General features: G+C 33.0%; 1 protein-coding gene and 1 long non-coding RNA gene across 4 annotated transcripts; one reads left to right on the top strand and one right to left on the bottom strand.

The window, feature by feature from the left end:
* Positions 1-7,688: 7,688 nt before the first annotated feature.
* On the bottom strand, positions 7,689-16,469 carry LOC132033494 (uncharacterized). 3 transcript variants are annotated; one of them, XR_009408745.1, is made up of 13 exons: positions 16,408-16,469; positions 14,583-14,772; positions 14,397-14,471; positions 12,733-12,839; positions 12,292-12,352; positions 11,991-12,054; positions 11,822-11,892; positions 10,683-10,829; positions 9,910-9,964; positions 9,071-9,190; positions 8,325-8,551; positions 7,806-8,203; positions 7,689-7,775 (listed from the first exon to the last, which is right to left on the bottom strand). XR_009408745.1 is itself a non-coding variant. In XM_059423475.1 (12 exons), exons 1-12 carry the CDS (start codon positions 16,437-16,439, stop codon positions 8,180-8,182), a joined length of 1,173 nt encoding a protein of 390 aa, XP_059279458.1. In that variant the 5' UTR covers positions 16,440-16,469; the 3' UTR covers positions 7,689-8,179. The 3 variants fall into 3 exon arrangements, 2 of the variants coding, with proteins under 2 accessions (XP_059279458.1, XP_059279459.1); XM_059423475.1 differs by having other exon boundaries at positions 7,689-8,203; XM_059423476.1 differs by having other exon boundaries at positions 7,689-8,203; positions 14,397-14,462.
* A 4,901-nt stretch (positions 16,470-21,370) lies between these two features.
* On the top strand, positions 21,371-21,901 carry LOC132034546 (uncharacterized). Its single transcript, XR_009409142.1, has 3 exons — positions 21,371-21,548; positions 21,629-21,675; positions 21,819-21,901. It is a non-coding gene; the product is annotated as an uncharacterized LOC132034546 (long non-coding RNA).
* The last annotated feature ends 2,032 nt before the right edge of the window (positions 21,902-23,933 follow it).

Genomic DNA, 23,933 nt, shown 5'->3' with positions numbered 1-23,933 from the left:
TAAAAAATGAATGAGCATCATTGCATCTTCAATTCAGAAAGTAAGCATTACTTATCTTACGTGCTTTTGTCTTTATTAAGGTTTGGAGTTTGGGAATGTGCATGCACCAGTCATCATACTTAATTCTTGATTACAGAGAATTTAAGATAGAATCATAAGTAGGCGTAGCATTATTTATACTTGGTCTGTTTAAGTGGAAAGCACAAGTGTTATGCCTGTAGATAAAGAACAGACAATTAAAGCCAGCTTTTGTGGTACGTAGTCTCATCCTCAATTTAAGTGTTCGATCCTCGATTCTGTATAAATTAATTCAAAAGATATCAAATTCTCAAAACTAATAATGTACTAATTAAAGCCAAATTTTGTGGTAGTTTCTCCCTTGATTTAAGTGAATACATACATTAATTAGAGGGTAGTATATATGATATTGTACCATGATTATATTCTTCTTGTTCTTTTTTTTTGTCTTATTTCATAAGCATACATGCTTAAATGGAACGACATACATATGTAGCTGACTCCAATTTTATTGAAATTGAGACACAATTATTGTTAATTTATAATCGCAGGGAACATTACACAAAGAAGCTAGGTTTATATAGTTAAATGAATGTGGGTAATGTTGGAGAAAAATTAAAGTATAATAATATTTTGATTAATTAACATATGTGCATCTTTGTAACTTTATCACAAAAAGGGGGACTTTTACCTTAAAGCTTTATGCATGGATGCAAAATCAGGTATATAACTAAACACCCTTTCAATTCCAAGCGGGAACAAATATATATATATATAACCGAACAGCCGGATAAAAGAGGAAAGCATACTGCTTATATTTACATTCATGATAAACTACAATCTTAACTTTAATTTACAATGCCTTTTCCAACTTAACCCTAAAAAGCTTATATAATAGTACCAAAGTAAACAACATAAATATAGAAATAGACAACATACAGGCTAGACGTAAGACTTTGTTTGGTTAGGCGTAAAGATGAAAATATTTTCTAGACTATATATTGACACATAAACTATGAGACTATTTACGCCTTGTCAAATATAGCCTTAACCAAACTAATTAACTGTCAAGGACCTCATCCAAAATCCATATATCCCACGCTAAATGGACCACCTTTTCACTATTCCCCTCATTTTCCATTTTTAACACTTCATGCACGTGTATAATAGAGCGAGTCATCCACAGACTGATGGAGCAATGAGAAGAAGAACGTAAAAAGAAGATGGAGAACACTTTAGGATTTCTTGAGAGATGATCGTGACGATGATTTAACTTTTTTTTTTTTTTTTAATTTAACTTTAATAATGAAGTTTATTGGAGCTGCATGGGATGCAAGATTTGACATAAACCGGCTAGTTGTTGTTGAAGGACAATAGACTCAAGCATAAGCCGGTCCGTTTCACTTTGAGCCGCTTGACAATGATGAGTAACTACACACAACCGGTTCTTTAATTCCCGGTTTTCGACTTTGAGCTGGTCCACTTGGTTCTCGAGGTTATCTATGTGCAATTTCTTTCGAAATCTGGACCGTTTAGCTGACTCACGGTTCGATATCTTTCTACGTCGTTTCCTTTCTTCTAAGGAAAAAACCGACCAGGTTGTTTCTGAACCGGACGTAGACTGAACCGGGATTTCTGTTTGTAAAAGAGATAATATGTCATCGATATCACTAGGTGAAAGAATGACATCTTCAAGAACGGGAAGATGATCTTCAAACATCATGATGATAATAGTATTTTTTGGAAGTGAACCGGAGAAAGAAAGGAAGGGGAAAAGGGAAGAAGTAAGGTGCATGAGAAGAGTATTTATGGAGGGAAGAAGAATGATATGTGGGATCCATTAAAGATTGCACTTTGTAAAGTGTGGGCATTATCGTCCACCAAATTAAAAAGTTACTCATATGTCTTTTGTATTTTAAGGGGAGAGAGTATTATTTACCTTTTCTCTTATCTCCGGTTTTGCCTTTTTCTTAAAGGCTTTTTTTTTTTTGTTAAACTTTTACTTTTCATATTTTCACTAATGTCATGATTTGTGGTTAGGTGATGTCGGCATCGAACCAATTAGTGCAGCGTAGGGATGCCAACATGGTGAAGCGGGACAAGGAGTTTTTTTTGGTACCTTGAAAATGTTAAATTAATAAAAAAATTCATAACCTACACGACTTATAGAGTTAATTCCCTAAAAAGTCATCCATATTTTGACAATTGCCTCCTAATATTAATTTTGTTTCTTTTAGATATAAGATAGTTTTAAATTTTTATTAGCCTAACTATTAATATAACAATCCTAACAATTTTCGGGGAAATAACTGTTATCAAACATTGTTCACATAATTAAGTTATAAAAGGGTAAATTTGAAATATATAGATTTCTAATTATTTAAACAAGTTTGGTTACAAAAATTGAAATAAGGGATGTTAGTGTAAATATCTCAAACCACCAGGAAACTAAGTGTTATCAAGATAAATTTGGAGGGAGGTCTTTGAAATTATTTCATAAATTTATTACTAAAAAAATAAAATTTTAATGTGACGTGACATGACATGCCAACTAGGAGAGAAAGAGGGTTTTGTAATGTTTAGTATTTTTTGAGGAAAATGAGAATAGTTAAGTGATATTCTAGTCCTAAAAAAAATAAAAGTGATATTAAGAGGCAATTGTCAAAATATGGGTGACGTTTTAGGGAATTAAATCCGACTTATATGGCAATATAGTCAGAAAATTGAATCACAACAAGTTTAATTTTTTTTATTGTCAGAGTAGTTATGACAATCAAAGATAGCTTCTACTTCTCTCTCTCACTCAAGATACAAATCTGGATTTCTTATTCCCTTAAAATTTTGGATTACTCATCTTGATGCTACTTATTTTTATTTACAGCTCGCGCGTGCTCATGGTTCTCTATACCTAATTTGTTGATGAATTTATTTAAATTCATCCTCAAAATCCCCCAATGTCTCCTTGTTGCATATAAGGAGCTTGGACTTCTTGCCTCCTAAGGGGTCTCATATTTTGATTAGCCATCTTTAGTTTAGTCAGGAGAATAAACTCTATTTCCTTGGACGTATCTTCATAGATTAAGAGATCTTCTGTATGCTTGTAGATGGTTTCTCCCTTCAAATATATTTAATAGAGGCTTTGTTCACTTTCAATGATTAGTTACTACAATTTTCGATAATAGCATTAAGAGGATACACAATATATCCTCATCGCTAATAAATTTACAGCAAGTAAGCCATCAGTTTTCACTTCTGAATTCTTATATCTCCTTTTTCTTGTCTAATTTGAGGCCTTATTTGTATTTGGGGCAGGGTTTGAAGTCTTAGCAGAGTGGGATAAAGAAAATCTTAAGCGGTGGGACAGAGTGAATTTTTGGAACTTATTGTGGAAGTTTATATTTTCAATATTACCTTTTACTACTACAACAAGATTCTATATTCTTTTCATTTATGTGTAAAACATGAGTTACGTACCTATTTCTTAATTATTTGGCATTTAACTTTTCCTTTAAATGATACTAATTAAAACAAAAATATGAATAAATTATAAATGTTAAACAGTGTATTGAAATCGACAAGATTGAACCCCATCTTCACATCAAGTTTAATTTCAACGGTTAAATCATACAGGTACATACTAGTGGGGTTTGCTCGGGATTATACGTATAGAATATTCTGTTTCCTTCTTTCTTCTTCTTTTTTTCCCTTCTTTTTGGAGAACGAACACAAGTAAGAAAGAGATCTACGAATCAAAAAGGAAATTATAGCCATCCCATAATGCTGGTACTTTGTGTCTTTGTCCCCCAAGTCTTTTATTCAAGAGAAAAAACTTACTTACAACTGGTATTTATACCAAATCATTTTAATAGACTAAAGTTAAGTAATAAATTGTGGTAAGGGTTGTATTAATCAACTATGTTTAAACAACAATAAGTTAATAACATTCAATATAGAAGAAATAAACAAGTCATGCATTCATTATTTGGGTTATTAAAATTAAAAGTAATAACACACCAAAATTAGTGAAAAATGTATATATCAATAGTAAGTCTCAGTTATTACCAAAAAAAATAGTAAGTCCCAGTCCCTAACTGGTTCAAGTCTACTAGAATGAAAAAAGATTCATGACAAAACTTTTATCTCGTTGCTAAGAGTTCGAATCCCCACATTGTAATCCCCTGCCCCCTTATATAATAAAAACAAATTTTAAATTAAAATAAATAAATTATATGTATAATAACCAATATCTACGCCGTAATCATAATTAACTGGTATCATCTATATGATTACTTGCTTCTTCTTTCTTGCTCTTAATCAAGCACTCTGAATTAATTTCGAGTTGTACTTTCAGACAACGACCTTTTTTGTGAAATTATGTTGACATTTTGTCATGTTCAATCATTATAATTAATATCATGTTTACATATATTGTACATAAATGTCTACATATACATACACCACCAAATGATGTGGTGTAGAATGATGTATTCTCCTCCTTTAACCGTATCGAATCGGGAGCCTCGAGCATTTAAAAAAATCCCAGTAGGGAGCGCTTTCTCCCGAATGAGGCCCACGCGCGCGAATTCGAATATACGCCTCTAATGCGATGCATCGATATCGAGTGAGAAATCAAAAAAAAAAAAAAAAAAAAACATATACATACAAATATATATGAATAGATAGATACAAAATGTGTACAAGTCTATGATGCTCGCTCGTTCCTTACTTGCTCCATTTACAAATAATAATAGTAATATGGTATTGGTAAGTTGAGCTTTAGGCTTAAAATAGTCGACTTAAAAGTAAGAGTTATATCATATATGCATAGAATTTTGTGGAAGGACAGGTGGCCCCTTGGGGATAGGTAGGCAGTTGATGGTGATTGATCCTTTGTAGTACGCTTTTTTCACTGTAGTGGGGTTGTTTTCGTAAAAGAGAAAACCAAAGGGCGTAGAAAAATGAAAAGGAAAGATTAGCTTAATGACGAAGGATCAGACCAAAAACAGAAACAACAAATGAGATTACAGAATTAATAAAGTAGAGTCAAGTCATTGCCTACCTTGTTCATGTGCTAATTCAGTAGACGAGTAAAGCTATTACAGGTTAATTTTGGACACCCATGTGCCTTTGTGTTTTTTGTTTTTTTAATCTAAGCATTTTGTCCTCTCGTGGTTTGAAAAGCCTGCCATTTTTAGTATAACTTACTTTCCTGTTTAATCTCGTAGCATGGTTTAATTCATTCTTAAGTTTAAACAACATTAGAAAGAAAAAGTCATTGGAAGTTCGTACTTGCATGCGTGTTTAACTTTTTAAGTTACATATATCGTTAGCGTAAGAAACTTTTATATCATTAAATTATCTTTTATGGATTGTAGCATATAATTTATTTTATTTTCAAAATTATAAATCTCACATTATAAAGAGGCTTGCTTGTAGATATTCTTTGAGTGACCTATGAGATTGGGTATATTTTTTCTTACATTGATGATATATAAAACTTAACTTTAACTTAACTTTTTTGCATTATATTCTTGAAAATTGGATTACCAACAGTAACAACTGAATTGCGGTCTTTGGTTATTATCTTAAATAGAGTTAACAAATCGAAGGAGGCTACAATATCAAGGTGACATGATGATTCGAAATTTATGAAACTCTATATTCGGAATAGATGAGCTAATTATAAGATTTTCGTCTAATCTTACCATCCCAAGCATATAGATTCTCCCGACTGTGACCTAGTGGTTAACAAAATGAGAAGACAATATAGGATCATTTGAGCTTCAAATTTCAAGGGAGACCAAAAAATAGGTGAATAGGGGAGACCAAAAAATAGGTGAATTTTTTTTCATCTGTCTAAGCTTTGAGTAAAAATTCACCTACCCCTGTCACTTGGGTATTTATATCTTGTTACTGGGTATTTATATTAAACTATACTAATTATACTAATTTTACCTAAGCCTTGCCGTTTACGCCGAGTAGGAGTAAGTTTTTATGAGAAGATAGCAGGTACCAAATGAATGATAATCAAAGTGCGTTCAAGCTGAGCTGAACATCATTGTCATAAAAGAACCCCAAAAAGATTCTCCCCATTGATAAATGCTCAAATCGGACTTGTCTATCCTTTCGTCATAACTCTTAACATATCCTAATTGTTGATTACCCCTCTTGTGGCGTACACGTTACGTTTGGCTTTGTAATTGCTACATAAAGCTGATCAAACATAAAATGCATGATCATATGTGGTTTGTTGTTTCCTTACTCTAAATCAGTTTTATAATCTTGTCCGACAAAAGGAGAGCTTGTCTTTGTATGTTAGATTTCATTAGCACTAGCCACTAAGTAAAGAGACCATAACAAATGATTAAGTTAATTTAAATTAATAGATTGAAGAATATTCCCCATCCAAGGTCAGTTTTTCTAGTTGGGGAAGTTGAGGTAGCTTTCTTTGTTGGCAGTTATTTCCTGTTTTGTCATGTTAGAAAACCCATTATAGTGGAGGCTAACATGCAGTCTGGCTTGGCTCTCTGTTACTTTGTTATCGTCCTTCATTTTGTAGATAAAGTAAACACTGGCACTTGCCCCCATTATACTATAAAACTTTCCTCTTTTCCCCTCAATAGTTTCATAGCTAGGTAGTAGTAGGTTCCATGTGATTCGGTACGATAAAGTCATAAAAATAGAGCTATCAATTACTTGTGATCTTACTTTCTCTCTCTGTATTATCTTGGGACAAGTTGGAACTCTATGAAGGGAGACAAGTCGACACTACCTACACAATAAAATGCCTAGTTTTTATCCTTTTTCTACTCATTCATGTCGAACGTACCTATACAAGAAAATGCTAGGTCTATTTTTTCCCTTTTCTATTTCATTCAATTCTTCTCAAGCAAGAAAATATCTGCTTATTATGAACGTTTAAAATATGGGGCATAGTGATTGTGTTAAGAGAGAATTATTTCCCAAGGGATTGAACCAGGCTGAGTTTGTAGCCAGGTACAGTAAGTTCTCAAAACACTAGACCATCTTTTCATCTGCCAAAGTTTCGGTGGTACCGGTACGTATGCTCCTATGCAGGTGTAAGGTAGCGGGTCCTCGGTAAAATAATCGAGGTGCGTGCCAACTGGCCTTCAATTCCACCGTTATAAGAAAAATTTTGTTAACAAACAGAGCTCATCCTCAAATGGTGGAAGTCTTGCTGGAACAGGTGTTTTACAAGTCGAATCTGAATCATCTACTTTGTAAGCTATATCAAATTGGGTGGTGTAGATTGACCAACCAGAATCACTCAAGGGAATGGTACAATTTCGTTAACTAGAAAAGGAAATTTCAAAACGCAAGAAAGGATGCCACGACTGACAGAAACTACTAAATTAAATATGAAAAATAATAAAGATAAAAATACGCGTATTTCAATGTTTGGTTTACAATGGAAAAGGAATCCCACTATTTTATCACAAGAAAACACACAGTTTCCAATTGTATCTCAAACGCAACATACACGCTCTCCATTGTCTATAACGGATTTTTGTACATTAATAGCCGGTCCAATCCTCCCATCCGTTCAGATTTTTGTGCCTCCCAATAATAGGTCCACACACTAGTTTTAGAACGGCAGTCAATCATTCAACCACGATACAAGAAAAATGGACCAAGAAATGAATCTCAGATAGCCAAACTAAAAGGATTTGTCTATATTGAACCAAATAGATAGCAACTAACATGCCAATTCAACACAAGAGCTAGCCGGATATCTACTAACTCAGAGGCGGAGCCAGGATTTCAACTTTATGGATTTTGGAATTTAGAACGAAGACTTTAAATGCTAATAAATGGTTCTAAATTTAATATGTGTACATACTTAATGAATTTCTAAACACAAATACACAGTCTAAACAAAAGCTATTTGGTTTGGCCGAACCAGCATTTGGACTTCTACCTTTGCCCTTGTACCAGCTATGATGCATTGTGAGGGGATAGGGATTGGCAACTTATATACATATTATCACCATTTTTTCTGTTTCATAATGGAGCAGCCATCTCACCTTCCAGTAATGCTCTTTAGTCTTTTCCATCGCTGGAGTAAGAAACTTCCAAGTCCTATTACTCTATTCAGTTTGCTGAAGAGATCATATGGTCCTCTTTGAAATCCACGAGATTCTTACAGGTTAACGGGAGGACTTCCCTGAAATGGAAACAAGAAACTTCATTCAGAACTACTCATGAAAGGAGCTCCAGTGAAAAAATAACCAAACAGGTTGATCTGAAGGAAGGAACAATAATGTACTAATTGAAATAGCTCTCACCTTGAACAAAAGATCATGAGCAATATGTTCCCAAGGTAATGATATAGACATCAAGCAGCACTTTAAGGGGATCATTCCTTCATCTCGGGTAGCAGAAGCAGCAGCGTATGCATGCTTTGCTGCCTCTGACGCAACTGATGCAGCTCGTCGCACAACTGCACTGAAGCTTAATCCTTTTTTAGATTCGTGATCTACAGAATTTTGGGTGAAGTCCTTCTTGCTTTGATCTGATACACACAGAGAAGTAAAAACATTGAATATTTACTTTGCAGAAGGCCTAATAAATCAATCTATATAAGGGAGACCATCTGCAATACATTACAAAGGGCTGGAAGGAAAAAATTAAGCTATTTAGCACATTTGATTGATGCCAACGTGAACAGTCACCATGCAGACTTCTATCTAATAAAATCTTCTAGCTCACACAGAAGACAGCACAAATGGAATAACCAACTAGAATGCACTAAAGTTGCAAGGATGTCATGCATACTATCACAAGATTCAGGTTTCTTTAAGATTCTCAGAAATATTAATCCCAATGAATCTAGATGAGTTCCCTGTACAAGTTATTGGTGCGTTTGAGTTTCTGAATAACTGAGCAAAATTGAGAAGATATAATAAGTTAATCTTCAAGTAATTGACCAATTTACTAACGTTATAACAAGAAAGCAAACAGCATAGCTCCATGAAGAGAGATCAAATGTTGTGATTTGACATGATGAATCAGTAACTATTTTTCAGTTTACCTACAACACCAGACACAGCTACTTCAACTTCCCCACGTCCTCCAGGGCCTTTCATGTAAATCCTGTCAGTTTTCCCAGCAGAATGAAGTGAGAGAAGGCTCCCAAATCCAGATCTTCCAGCTGAGAACAAACATAAAAGGAGTTGACATTAGATTAAAAGAATTCTTTTCCACTTGAAACTGCAATAAACACAGGACCCTGCAATTGAAATATGATGATTTACTACATCAACTGTTTTAGATAAACAGCAGCATTGCAGAGCTGTAGCTGCGACATCAATTCCTTCCTTAAATGATACACACTCATTCCTAATGGATGTGAGACTTACTAATTTGACACTGTTCTACAATTTTTTATTTTATCTGGGTGAATAAACAACTTTATTGTAAGAAGAAGACAACCACTAAGATAGTGCAATACATTACAGAAAGGGTACCCATTCCACCAATTATATTATTTTATCCGACTTTTAAAAGTCTCAAGAGGTCGAAAAACTCTTAAACAAATGAGATCAGAATTCAATGTAATATTTAATCCATCGAATTAACTTTTCAACTAGTACCACTTTTCATCGCAAAGAAAGGATTGAAGATTGTACAGTCATATCATGAAATGCAATCCTCACACTTCCAATAGTTCCCTATCAGTTATACAGCACAGAAACCTTGTCTTAGTTGCTCCACAGGACAGTTTGGTCTACAAACAAGTGCAATAGGAACATGCAAAGTGGAAAAATCTTGATGGTTCACCAGTTTCCGTTTAAAATTGATTTGGTAAAATGATTAAACAAATAACTAGTGTATAATAATGAAGAACACATGTCGAAACAGCAGGTTTACCATCATATGCATCTCGGACCATTTGATAGCTAACGAAGCCGGAGAAAAGAGTAATCTGGAATCATATTAAGAACTGTCAGGACACCAACAACTTCACAACTAAATTTTCATGAGAACTACAAGTATATGCTAAATACATAATAAACACAATATCTAACATATGAGGACCTCAAGATAAATTGTCAGAAAACTTGTAAGCAAGAGAAAAAAATAATCACATAACTCTTTAAAACATTTGATAAAGTAAAGTATAAGTGCTTAATTTTAAGCTGTGCAAGTGGAAAAAAAAATACTACTCTAGAGAAAGTGGTTGGTAAGACGTCAAATTAGGTCAGATGACCAAATATATCATCCCTAAAAGAAATTCTTTTAGGGAAGCCAAACAGCCCAGAGATGATGTTTATTTCCTGATGAAGTGATTGGCTTCATTAATGGCATCAAGAAGATGCAAAGTAGTTATAAAACAGAACCAAAGAGCAAAAAGAAACCCAGAGATGGTGTTCTTTTTTTATCTCATCTAGAAAAAAACACATCTCTGGGCTGCTTGGATTCCCTAAAATTTTCCTTTAGGAGGCAGGTAAATAGATGAACACTTTTGCGTGTCAATAACTGTCAATTATATTAATTCCATAACTTTCCATTTCTTCAACAAATAACAAAGTAGAATTCAGTCCTATCATTCACCTAAATCATGTCATTCCAAAATAAAAGCACCAAAGCCAAGCAAGAATTATAAATACTATTCACTTCTAGAGAAAATCAAGTTCTCGAACCTTTGAAGTTGGTACTTTTCCAGAACGTGTATCACTCCTTGAAGTATCACCAGGACTGCAGTCTTGTTGTATTCTCTCCCTTGGAAATGCAGCTCCATCATGTGCATTTAAAAGTACACAATAGCAGTGATCAACATCTGTTAAGACCTGAAGGACAGATAATTTGCAGTGCTTATACAGTAGTTTGTCACATCAAAAGTGAATGAAGAAGTTTGCTATAATCTATTTTTGTAAGGGTGCTAATTTAAGTGATCACCAGACTTGTGCCCTTTCGTGGAATGCTGCCTTGGATTTTACGTCTCCTCCTAATTTAATGGGAGAAATCAATCTCTGACAAACTTCAAGCAACATTTGTTCTTTCCCGGAGATTAGTTGGGAAACGGAATGAATAGCCTGGTCTCATCTATTCTAATGCTCTTTAAGGGTGTCATTCATGGCAGCTTCAAATTGGATTAGCTGGTATAAGCCATCAATCTCTATTCCATATCTACACTAATTGAAGGATTATCCAACCTAAAGCCTTCAAGAACAGGGGTTCATACTGCTTGATGCTCTCTTAATAAAAACTTGTGAGAGACACATTGACTTGAATTTTCACAAAAGATTTTACAGTTAGAGGCGGAACAGCCAAAAATGATTTGGAGGACTCTATGATCATGACGCAAAAATTTAGATATTTAACAAAAGCTTCTAGAATTTTGCAATGCCAAACATGAACACAAACTTTAGGTACAGAATTCTTGTATTTGGAAAAGGAAGGCATTTGGAAAAGGAAGGCATTTACAGTCTGAAACTATAAAAGATGTCCAAAATGCTTATCGTACACGATTGCATGCAAAATGGTAGACCACACGTGATCCTTCAAGAGGTAATTGTTTGCTTACAGATCTAATGCGGAAAAAAAAAAAAAGGGAGGTGGGGGGGGGGGGGGGGGGGGGGGGGGGGGGCTGGCTAGAGTAAACATGAAAACCCAGGGTGATTAACTGATCCAATAATCCAAATATAATAGCTTGAAAAGTATCTGAGAATGGCAACAATCATTGACCATTGAAGTTACAAACAAGGTTTCCATTACATTATGCCTTTCATATATTAAACCACATAGCAATTTAACAAAGTGGTGGGAGTTGATATATTACCACTGCATCAAAAGTGGAATCATAGTCATCAACTGCGAAACATATCTCTGGGTAGGCAGAGGTTGTTTCTACTTCCTGAATATATATATATATATAAAAAAAATGTCATTAAAAGACATTTAAATCAAGCATAAAAGGAGTCATATGGATCTCTAGATATTAGAAACACTTGCCTTTCTTGAGTCCAAGTGAAAATTGATACGACTTGGAGATGCATAGACAGTTTTGACAACCTGAAAAAAGTATATAAATAAAAGAAAATACAATCATATTTGCTGTTCACTATTGAAAACCTTTAGGGAACGAAAACTAAAATAGAGAGAGGCAAGCAGCCAAACATGCGATAAAGATTCTACTTGGCTTCTACAGTAATAAAAATGGTAGCAGGTTTTATTTAACAACTACTTGAATAGTAAAGAGAACCAGAGTAGTATGAACACTAGCAGGAAGTTTCTGATCTGCTTACTTGCCTTGTATATAGGAGACAATGGTCCGTCTTTTCCAGTCTGGTAATTTTTAAGAACCTGTTGACTAGCACAAAACCAGAAAAAAAAAAAAAAAAAAAAGGAACGGGAAAACCATTAAAGAGAATACTAAAAGTTAAGCTTTAGCTGATGCAATAAACGTATGATACAATGACAACGAATATCCTGGCAAAAGTTCATTAACAGCAGAAGTTCCTCTTTGATCAAAAACCAAATAACAGAAATATGTTGAGAAGATACTCAAAAAATTTATAGGCGTTTTTCTGCGTATTCCCTTATTAGCCAGAGCTCATGAAAAACTCAAAGAGTCATACAAACTTTATTTTTCTCATAAAACGCTGCCTACAGTTAAAGAGACATCACAAACATGCGAAATAGGACATTAAGAAACCCCATCATGGAACAAAGAGAATTAAGGAATAGTACCTGCAAATTGCAACCGTCACACTAAAAGAAGTTTGAGCAATTAAGTTCAAGTAAAAGGAGCGCCTCCAATCAACATCTGATGCACTTGCACCAATTAAGTCATCCAGCTGACATGAAGACAATGAACAACAGAAATTTGTCACCTTTAAAACATCTTCTATCATCTATTATCCTGACGAAGGTAAATAACTAACTGTTATTGATCAGTCTCACCTTCAACGTGACCACAATCAAATAGAGTTAAGCAAATCTTAATTCATTCATCTTCAAACTTAACTACTAGGTTATCGAAGCAAAGAAGCTAGAAAATCATCATCTCTATCAATTGCATAATTTTTATAGCGATTGTCGAATAAATTTCTTAACATCAAAATGTATCATCAATGTTAGAGTGAAGTATATGTCCTCTAGATAATATCAACCCAGGATAAGGATGCCCATGAATACATAAAACTTGAAGATTCCAAAGAAGACAAGTGACCGTGGAATTTGGACTAAATGTTATCCGATCACAGTATCTTAACTTTTCAGTAAGAATTTTTGGAGTACTTAACCAGTTAATAAGAAGTAAGCAAGTAGACACTGTTACACGATAAATTTAGGGAACTTGGGAACCCATACCATTCCTAAAAAATATTTTCTCATTGCCGTAATGTTAGTAGGAGTAGACTTAAAGACGAGAGTGAGGCAGTACTTCACAATGAATGGAAAAGGAAACAGTATATCAGTCTGCAGGATGAAGAATGTCAAGTTCTTTTAGTGTTGCGTGATCTTAAAACACAAAAAGGTGGAATTCCTCATAGCATACTGCCACATCAATTGCCACTGGTACTCATCCAAAAACATAACTAGGATACAATCTTGAAAGTCCATATCCCCAACATATGGTCCAAGTAGAGTGATGAACCAACAAAGTGAAATCATCAGGAAAACTGAATGAGCTCTTGGAATGTGTTACAGACACGTTTTCTGACTACTAACCAGCAAATTAGGCTACAGCTTTGTGATGAACTTACAAAATTCTAGTATTTCTATCTACCAGTTGCACATTGATGAATCACCAGACTTTATTTAGGATACTCCTGTATTGCCTATTTTGAGAGACGACAACTCATCTTATCACGAAAGACGGAAAAATAAGAACACCTCACCATCATTCCCCAAGGTAGCATTTGGCAACAATTTTTCAGAGATGTAGCGCATCCAACATCTACCCCTTTTCAAAACCTAGATGTAATTTTCCAGTCCCATTTACTTGGATTGGAGTCTTATTTCAGGCTTAATCCAGAATCTTGAATTACCTTCATTTTTTTCTTTGACATGTAGAGCATCAAAATAGACCTTAAAGTAATTATAGTGAAACGAGGATAAGAGAATCCACTTAACCGTTGGGCTGCAAATTTGCTTAAAATCCAAATAAAACTAAACAAGACAGTCCACATAAATAAAGAAGAAAATCTTGATGAAATCTAAACCTCCCCAATTACATGTAAAAAGACTACGCTTGATGATTCATACAAATTTCCAAGCTTATTGGCCCGTATCGATCATAATATTCTAGTGAACATACAGCATACACTCAGATGATTAACACCTTAAATGAAAGAAAGTACTTCAATATGCGTGTCAGAGAAACCTGAATAAAAAACTTGTTCTGCTTTTACCTTAGGTGCCCACCTGCGTACAAAGTATGGAGAGTTTGCAGATTCATCTTCATTTGATCCATGTTTCTGCAAATGCTACACCAGAATATATCCTCGTATTAATTCACTTTCAGTAAACTATTATTCAGATTCAGCAGGTTGCAACTTCAAAACCCTATAACCAGGAGAAAATGGAAAGAGGTGTACCAATTTTTTAACAAAGAATACAAGATCATCTTCCTGACGCCCCCTAGACTCCCTGCCACGAATGAAGTACACATCCATAACGCCATGCCAGAAACGTGGATCTGTTTCAACATCCGATGCTTCTTCATCTTCCACTATGGTTTTCCCTAACATATTTGAATTCTTCTTCACCATACATAGCAACTCAGATCTGCATGGAGTTTGAATTTGAGAAGGCAAAAGAACACAAATAGAAGCGAACAGCACAACACTCTTCACTACCCTACCATACTCTTAAGAGATAAATAATAAGCTATCGCATAAACCTAGAAAATAAAGAAATATGAGGAGCAAAACAAAGCCATTTTGAACCTTCTTATTAATCATTCAACGCCGATCAACCGAAGTAAAAGCATCACATCAGTTACATTTCCGGAGGAAGTTCAAACCATATTGACTTGAAAACATGGAATGCTTATCGGAAATTCGTTATCTAATTACACAATATCAGAGGGAAGTGCCAAAATCAACAGTTGTTACTTCATAAGTAAATTTGATAAGCAACTATCAGCATCTTAGGAATCATTATACTTGCGAAATTCACTTGGCAGATTATAATTTCATTCAATTGACAACATAAACGTGCAAGCCTATCAATTATAGCCACTTGTACCTCCAACTAAGGACTTCATTCAATAACACCAAAAGAATAGGAAAAAAGAGAGGAAAAAACAAGAAGACAAACTTCACCTCCTAAAGGTTAACTCCTGAGCCAGCGTATTCCCATTGGTAATTCTAGTCAAATCAATTTACCAGGTTCATTATCTCTTCAATAACTAACATAATCACAAAAATATTTTGTCTCAGGCTACTTGTATGTTGTCTAATCCAAATAGAGATTTCAACTCTAACTCAGTGCCAATCGTAATGCTAGTCAAATTAATTTAGCAAGTTCATTATCTCTCCAGTAATAACATAACACAAAAAGTTCTCACTCTCTTGCTACTTGTATGTTTAAATCCAAATGGAGATTTCAATAACATGAATTTCAACTCCTAATTCGGCACCTTCGGAATCATAATGCTAGTCAAATCAAGTTAGCTAGTTCCTTATTCTTCAATACATAACATAAACACAAAAATATCTCAATCTATAAGCTACTTGTGTGTTTCTCAACTCCTAAATCAGTGTCTTCTGAACTGTAATGCTAGTCATATCAATTCAGCAAGTTGATTATTAACACAAACACAAAGATTTCTCAATCTCCTAGCTACTTGCACGTTTTACTAAACCAAATAGAGATTTCAATATCACAACTTTCAACTCCAAACTCAGTGTCCTCAGAATCATAATGCTCAAATCAATTTAGCAAGTTCATTATCTCTTCAATAAATAACATAATCACAAAAAAAAATCCAGCTGCTTGTATGTCTGGTCATCCAAACTTATATATTTAACAACATAAATTTCAACTCTAAAACACAAATTTCGTGCATTATTTCTCTAACAAATAACCTAAACACAAAAAATTCTCAATGTCTTAGCTACTTTCGTGTTGTGTAATCCAAATAGGGATTTCAACCAACACAAAATTTCAGGTCCTAACTAATGCAAATCCAGTCAATTCACAAGTAGAATATTCCTCAATATATAAAACATGAATACAAAACTATCCTAAAACTCCAGCTACTTAATATGTTTTGTATTCCGAATATAAATTTCAAAAGCAAAGCTCTTCGATTCACTCTTCATTACTAAAAAAAACAAATCATCACTGTCAATCCTTCGAAACCTAATGACAGAAAAAACGACAGGAAGTGAGAGTAGAGCTAATAAGTAGACTGACCGACTAGGGGTTTGGGCGCCATCCCCTAGCATTTTCTTCTTCTTCTTTCGGTGAAAACTCTCCTTTCGACTACGCCGATTGATGAGAGTTTCTGTGATTGGGATACGCTTTCGGAGAGAACGATGCAATGGAAGAAGAGGACGAAGGAAGTCGCAGAATAGCCGAGTCGGAGAAAGACACCTGTTCTGTATTGTGTTGATCTCTGGAAAGCTGCGTAACTTCTCTCAATTTTACATTTCTTTTTTTTTTTTTTTTTGGTGTGCGGAATTGTAAGACGTGTTTCTCGTGCTGGGTACGGTAAAATTGACAAGTTTAATTGGTGTAATTGAACTTCCTTCTTCTGTCCAAAACCTGACTTAAAGTTCGGGAAGGCTAAAGTCATACATGGATCCTAAATTTATCGTGATTTTTTATTTAAATCTCTCAACTAAAATATTAACCATTTGAACTCTTAAATATAAGATAAATTGTGTCCATTTAAGAAAAAAAATTAAAGACCACCCTGAAATAATGCATTTGTGCGAATGCCCCAGTGGGTGTTGGGTCTAGGTCAGCACGTAGCAATGGGCTTTTCAGCGCTTTTTAGCCAGTTTGCATTCGTGCTTCTAAAATAAATATTAACAAAAAAAAAAAAAAAAAAAAAAAAAAAAAAAACGTAAAGTTTTTTAAGAAAAATTAATTTTAAAATCTATTTAAATAATAAAATCTATATTGTTTAAAAATTCAAAAAAAAATTACTTATTTTTTGTTTTGATTATAATTTTTAGGTGTGCAAGCTTTTTCTTGTTGACTGTTCATGATTTTACAGAAGATTATGGGTGTTCGGTTTTCTAATCAAATATGTATTACTATAAATCTATTTAAATAATTAAAAAAGATATTTGGTGTCGTTTTTTTTTATACTAGTTATTCTTTTGAGTGACTTTTGGAGATTTATTTAAATAAATTTTGAGATATTTGCCCCAATAATGAATCATCAAGAAAAGAGTGTGGTAAATTTAATAATTCCGGATATTGCTGCTAACAAATTTTTGAACCAATTACAAAACTTTGTGATTGAGTTTTTGTATAATTTTTTTAAATTATTTAAATAGTAATCATTTTGTCAAAATTAATTTTTAATGATTAAAAAAAATTATTTACATTTTACTACTATTTAGAAAGGAGTTTGGTCTCTCCCATATAAAAAAAAAATTGTGGGCCCCATATTAAACTTAAAAAAAAATGAGCCGTATTGTGTGTTAAAAAAAAGTGAAACTCACCACATCCAAAATCGGAGGTTTAAAAAATCAAGCAATATTGAAAAAAAAAAAAGTGAATCCCATATTTAAAAAACAAACACTGTTAAAAAAAATGTGGGCCCCATATTAAACACGATCGTATTCGTTTCAAACACTAATATAATAAAGATTTAGATACGGACAAACTAACGTTATATTAATCGTATTTTGAACATAGTATATATATATATATATATGCATAAAAATAATAAAACTAATAATGTCCAAACTTTGGCCTATTAAATAAAAAAAAAAAAAAAAAAAACTATATAAAGCATGGGTTTAGACTCATGCTTCATCGTTTGATACAAAATTATTCCAAAATTATAAACTTGGGACTAATTTATTCCATTTCTTGGGATTAATTTATTTCATCTACGAAATGAGATAAAATAATTGAACCCCATATTAAAAAATATAATATTAAAAAAAGATGGGATATCCCATCTTTAAGTTTGGGATGCACAAACTTTATATTTTGTTTGGTACATAATATATAATATATATATTATATGCGTAAAAATAGTGTAAACTACCAAACATGGTACAAAATTAATCCATCAAGCAATATATATATAAAAAAAAAAATAATAATGGATATCTCCAAACTCACGATAAAAAAAAAGTGACCCCATATTAACAAAATCGACCCCTATAAAAAAAAAGTGAACCCTTTAAAAATTGAAAATAAGATAATTGTACTTCGTAGTAAACACTAATATAATTTTTGCACAAACTACAATTTCTATTCATGGCAAAAGGTGACCCCCCGAACTTGCAAGTTTTGGCCCCAAATTGCTTTAAAACTTTAACTTTAAGTGATCTTTGGTTAAAAACGTGATTGAAAATATCTGTGGTTGTCCACGTAGATATCCACGTAGATAATTACAACCGACCCAAGTTACCCATTTATTTTAACTTTAAACTCATTGGGATTTAAACCTCTTTATCTCGTCAAAATTTCAAGATGGTTTGTCTCCTTCATATGTTCTCCCCCAAAAATCAGAGTTAGGGTTTACTTGATTAGGTCAAGCCTTCGCACACAATTAAGGTCTAACATTTCCCAAAATTAGCCTATTTGGGTTAAACTATCCTTGTGCGAAAGCACGTTTCAAGTACGGCGAGGTGAGGAGATTCATTTCCCTCCAAGAGCCTAATTTTAGGCAAAGTTTTAAGCATTCAAGGATATCTCGGCAAACCTCAATATTTTCTTTTGTTATTTCCCAACTTTTTTCCAAAATACTAATTTTGAACTCGAAAATCAACACGTCGTCTTAAGCGATTTTTTTCCTAAGAAACGATATGAGGTTCAAACATAACGAACCTCGAGATGTTAGGCGAAGGGCAAAGATTAAAGACCTAAAAGTATTCGAGGCAAAAATTAAAGACCACCCCCGAATAAACAATCGTGCAAATTGCCCTTTAATTTTAACCTAAAAGTCTACTTCTCATTTAATGAAAATTGCCTCGAGGAGCCAAAGTACCACTTATTTTCGCTCACATGCTTAATCTCGCTGAAACCAATTAGATTTGGGTTCGAACAAGCCCCAAGCGATATGTCACAAAAATAGCAATTTCGCAAGGCAAGATTTCATAGCAAACTATGCCTATTAGGGCAAAAGTTATATCCCAAAGAAATTAAATATAGTTTCTATTCGTGTGGATTCTTATATACCAAAACCTAGTTTTGTAGTATAACTTAGTTTCTACGAAACTATGCGGGAACAATTAACATAGTTGCTAATTAGTTTGGAATGACAAATACATATATATGGCATAAGGCATTCTCCCCATGCATAAGTTTGATAACTTAATTTTACAAAACTATGCTTGACAATACATACTTTACACTTTGTGAAAATTATCTATCCCTTACTTAGACATAATCAATTTTTTAACGAATAGACATAATTTGTATGAAATCTTCCCCATAATGTGAAATTATTATTTTTGTGAAATTCTTGTGACCGAGGATTCGCACAAACAAGTCTAGTATTATATTTTTCAAAGATTAAAATACCAAAGGCCGAAAATTAAAAATCAACAATTTAAGGGACAGAAATTAAAGACCACTCCGAAATAAGGCATTTGTGCGAAAGCCCCAGTGGGTGTTGGGTCTAGGTCAGCACGTAGCAATGGGCTTTTCAACGCTTTTTAGCCAGTTTGCATTCGTCCTCCTCCAAAACAAAGACCACCAATATATATATATATATGCAAAAAAAAAAAAAAAAAAAAAAAAAGAATTGTAAAGTTTTTTATCAAGGAAAATGAATTGTGTTACCTTTTAAAAGCTTTTTAGAGCACTCATAAAATCTATATTGTTTAAAGGAATTCACCAGCGTTAAAATAAATACTATTTTTTGTTTTGATTATAATTTTTATGTTTACAAGCTTTTTCTTGTTGACTGTAATTACATGATTTTACAGAAGATTATGGGTGTTTGGTTATATCTCATCAAATAATGTATTACTTATCTTATAATTCTAATCGACGTTTTCTTAAAAAACCATGCAGATTTGAATTTGAAAGTTTAAGATATTTGACGTGACTAGTTCACATTTTTTTATACTAGTTATTCTTTTCTACTTTGTTTTGTTTAAACATGTAAAATTAATTTAATAATTTAAATTAGAATTATCCAAATCAAAATTTGATAAAAAATAATAAGTATTTTACACTTTTAAATTAATGAGATATTTGCCCCAATAATGAATATCAAGAAAAAGAGTGTGGTAAATTTAATACCTCCGGATATTGCTGGTAACAAATTTTTGAACCAATTACAAAACTCTGTGATTGAGTTTTTGTATAATTTATATATATATATATATATATATATATATATATATATATATATATATATATATATATATATATATATATATAACATTAAAAATAGAGTATAATGTAAAAAATTATTTACATTTAGAATATATAAACTTTAAGTGCTAAATAATACTCTAGCTGTCATTTTTGCAAACATCAAGTGTATTTGGGACTAGAAATTAATAGTAGAAGTACTTATAAAAATAAGTGAAGGTTAAACATACTCTATTCGTTTATAAATAAATGGTGTTTTAAGCTTTTTATTTTATTTTATAATAAGTGGTACTTTAGGATTTCAAAAAGAAATTGATCTTATTCTTTCCAAAATTATCCTTATTTACATAATCAAGAATCATTAGATAACTTTTTTTTTTCTTTTGCTGAGCATTTGATTAACCTCGAAATCATTTGGTTTTCTCTGTTGGAAATGTTGACCCTCTAATATCAATCCCACAGTTCATTTCTTTGTTGAAAATTATTTATTTCTATTAACCTCGTTTATTTCTTTTAATTTAAGCAATCTATCTGGAATCTGAACTAATAAACAATATGAAGAAACCAGATATGTTCAAGTTTTTGCATTTATACTCGCTTTCTTTCTTTTTTTCCTAAAAAAGAAGAAGCAATCAATCCGGCCGCAAATGCAAATATGAGATTCTAAGCTTAAAACACTACGGGTGAAAAAGATAATTACAAAAACTAATTGGGGTGACAGGGAAATTTCTTTAAAAATAGTAGATGATGACGTAATCAGAATACTACAAATACAAAATTTTCCCACCCAAAAACCATAACTGCCATAACAAACTTTGCAGTTAGCATTTTGAGCTTCCAAAATCCTCCATTAGAGATGAGCAGCGAAGAAGAAGTACAACTCTCCACCTACAAGGAATGTATACGAAGAGCGAATGAACTGGTTGAAGGGCTCCACAGTTATGCCATACAGTATTGCCCAATAAGTCAAGAAGAGAGTAAAACTGACATGAAAAATCATATCCTTTCGTGCGTCCAAGTATTCGATTCAATTCCTCAAGGTATTTATATATAGCTTTCAATTTAATGAAACGTTCAATATTCGCGTGCGATTATATAAAATGAAAGTTGTATAACGCAGTTCCTGATGCTTATAAGGAAGAAGCAGATCGTTATCTACTGGAAACTGTGAGTACTCAAAGCAGCATTACATACATACATAGCTTTCAATTTTTCGCGATAAAAATTTATATATTTGGAAATTACGTAAAAAGTACTATAAGTCAACATAATTAATAATTTGTGTTTACTGTTAATTGTATATTTTCCAGATTGAATTGAAGCCGAGTCTACTGAATGCTTGGAAACACATCGCCAATTACGTTGTTGACGGAGGAGATTACCGTAGAGCTGAAAGATGCTACGAGTTTATCCTTATAATGGTTATTATTTCGCTGTTTCTTCACTTATAAAGTTTTTCGCTCTCTCGATTACTTTAATTTGATGGATTCTTTATATTTTATTTGATTTTAGGATCCAAATAGTAGCATGATTTTAAAAGCACTTGCAGAGCTTGAACTGCTCTATTTACCAGGTGAATTTTGGCCACTGTATGGTGTGATTCTTATGTTTTTTTTATATATTCTACAAATGAGATTAACAAATTATCAAAGGTTATTTGCGACATTGTAATATGTCAATAACTATAGTTTTCATTTAGTTCTTATCGTTGGCGTTGTGTGTTTTAGACTCTGGCTTAGGTGATTTCTTGATTATAAAATTCTAAGCGATAACTTGGAGAAATTAGTGTAATTTCCTCGTTGATTTTTGCTGTACATTTGTTTTTTTGGACTTGAAGTTCTAATTATATCCTTAGTTAGATGCTTTACAGATTTTGGGAAAAAAAAAATTGGTTCTTAAGTTGCCATGCCTAGCGACAAATTAAAAAAAAAAAAAAAAAAAAAAAGAAAGAAGAAAGAAAGAAAGAGAGCAAGGAGAAGTTAATATATCATTTTTGATAGTGAAACTTAGAAGCACAAAGATATTTGCTGGATGATTGAGTAAAGATATGCTTTCATAGAAGACATGCATTGCTAAGAGAGACAATTTGCACACATGTTACGTGTAACTCCTGTTGAAATCTGACATAGAAGCAACAATGTGCTTAGGAATTTTGGCTGGCTTGGATTCTGCCTTTTAATTGAATATATGATGTCTACCATTTTCAGTCTAGAATCTTCATTTAATATATGAAAGCAAATGTATAATACATTTCTCCAGCCTCTTATAAGTTAATAGTAACTTATGGAGAAAATTCAAAACATCTATGTTCACTTTTTTTATTCTTAGTGGCTGCTGCTAATCTGTTCATCTGATTGTATATCTATTTCACAGTTGCTGAAGATCCAGCACAACAACTTGATAAATGCATCAAAAATGTCCAAAGGTCACTCGCTCTGGATGACAAAGATGGACGTAATTTCTGTAAGACTGAGAACAGAATCTATGATATCGTGTCATAAATATTCTGCACTTTAGCACTATCAGCTTTGCCAAATGGGTAGTTGGTGTTTTTCAATGATTGAGTATACCCTTCACTTGTTGTACAGCTATAGTTAAGAAGTAGCATATGATTATGTTAAAGACAAATTAAGGTGCAGAAATTACATACTTTGGTACATGGAACCATGAAGTAGCATATGCATAGTATGCGAAATTTTGTAGAGTGTATGATACTTCAATTTTAATTCTACACCTCTCATGCTTAGTGTAGCTAGATCTTTAACTGGTATCCGCACATAGTTTTGTCTATAATAAGTATTAAGATAAAATCCAATTTTCAAGTCCTTCACTGAGCTTTTTCATCTGGTTGGTAGATACCTTAGGAAGTGCATATTTGGCTTCCTTTTATCTGACTGGAGGATGGAATCATGATAATCTTCTATTGTCATTAGAAGCATTTGAGAAAGCTGTAAGTAGTTATTACGATCTTGTCTTCATATATTTATTCTAACATGAAATTTAAACGTGCAGTATTAGCTCTCGGCGAGCCTAGCAAGCCTTTGTTTTTTTTAGATACTTGGAAGCATCTTCTGATCCTACCCTATTTCAGGAGAAAATTGAGGCAATGACGTCACACCCCTATCTGCATTACGAATGTGCCATCGTAAGTTTTTGGAATAAAAACCGATTTTCACTTATGAACTGTTCTATCATATAGGATCTTTCAAAACACAAGCTTCTCAATCGTTGCTAATTATTGACTCATATTCTTATGGTGATGTTATAAAAGAACCAGAGTTAGAAAAACTAAAAAGAAAGAAAAAGAAAGCATAGACAAGAGACCATGTATCAAGTTGTACGACTGCACTGTGCAGCAAGGAAGGGATAAGTTTGCAACTCCTAAGGTTTTTCTAATTTTATTTTTTACCTGTACACTGGCTTCT

Source organism: Lycium ferocissimum, chromosome 10, assembly GCF_029784015.1.
Source record: "Lycium ferocissimum isolate CSIRO_LF1 chromosome 10, AGI_CSIRO_Lferr_CH_V1, whole genome shotgun sequence".
NCBI classification, from domain to species: Eukaryota; Viridiplantae; Streptophyta; class Magnoliopsida; order Solanales; family Solanaceae; genus Lycium; species Lycium ferocissimum.
This window is presented reverse-complemented; position numbering and strand designations above follow the sequence as displayed.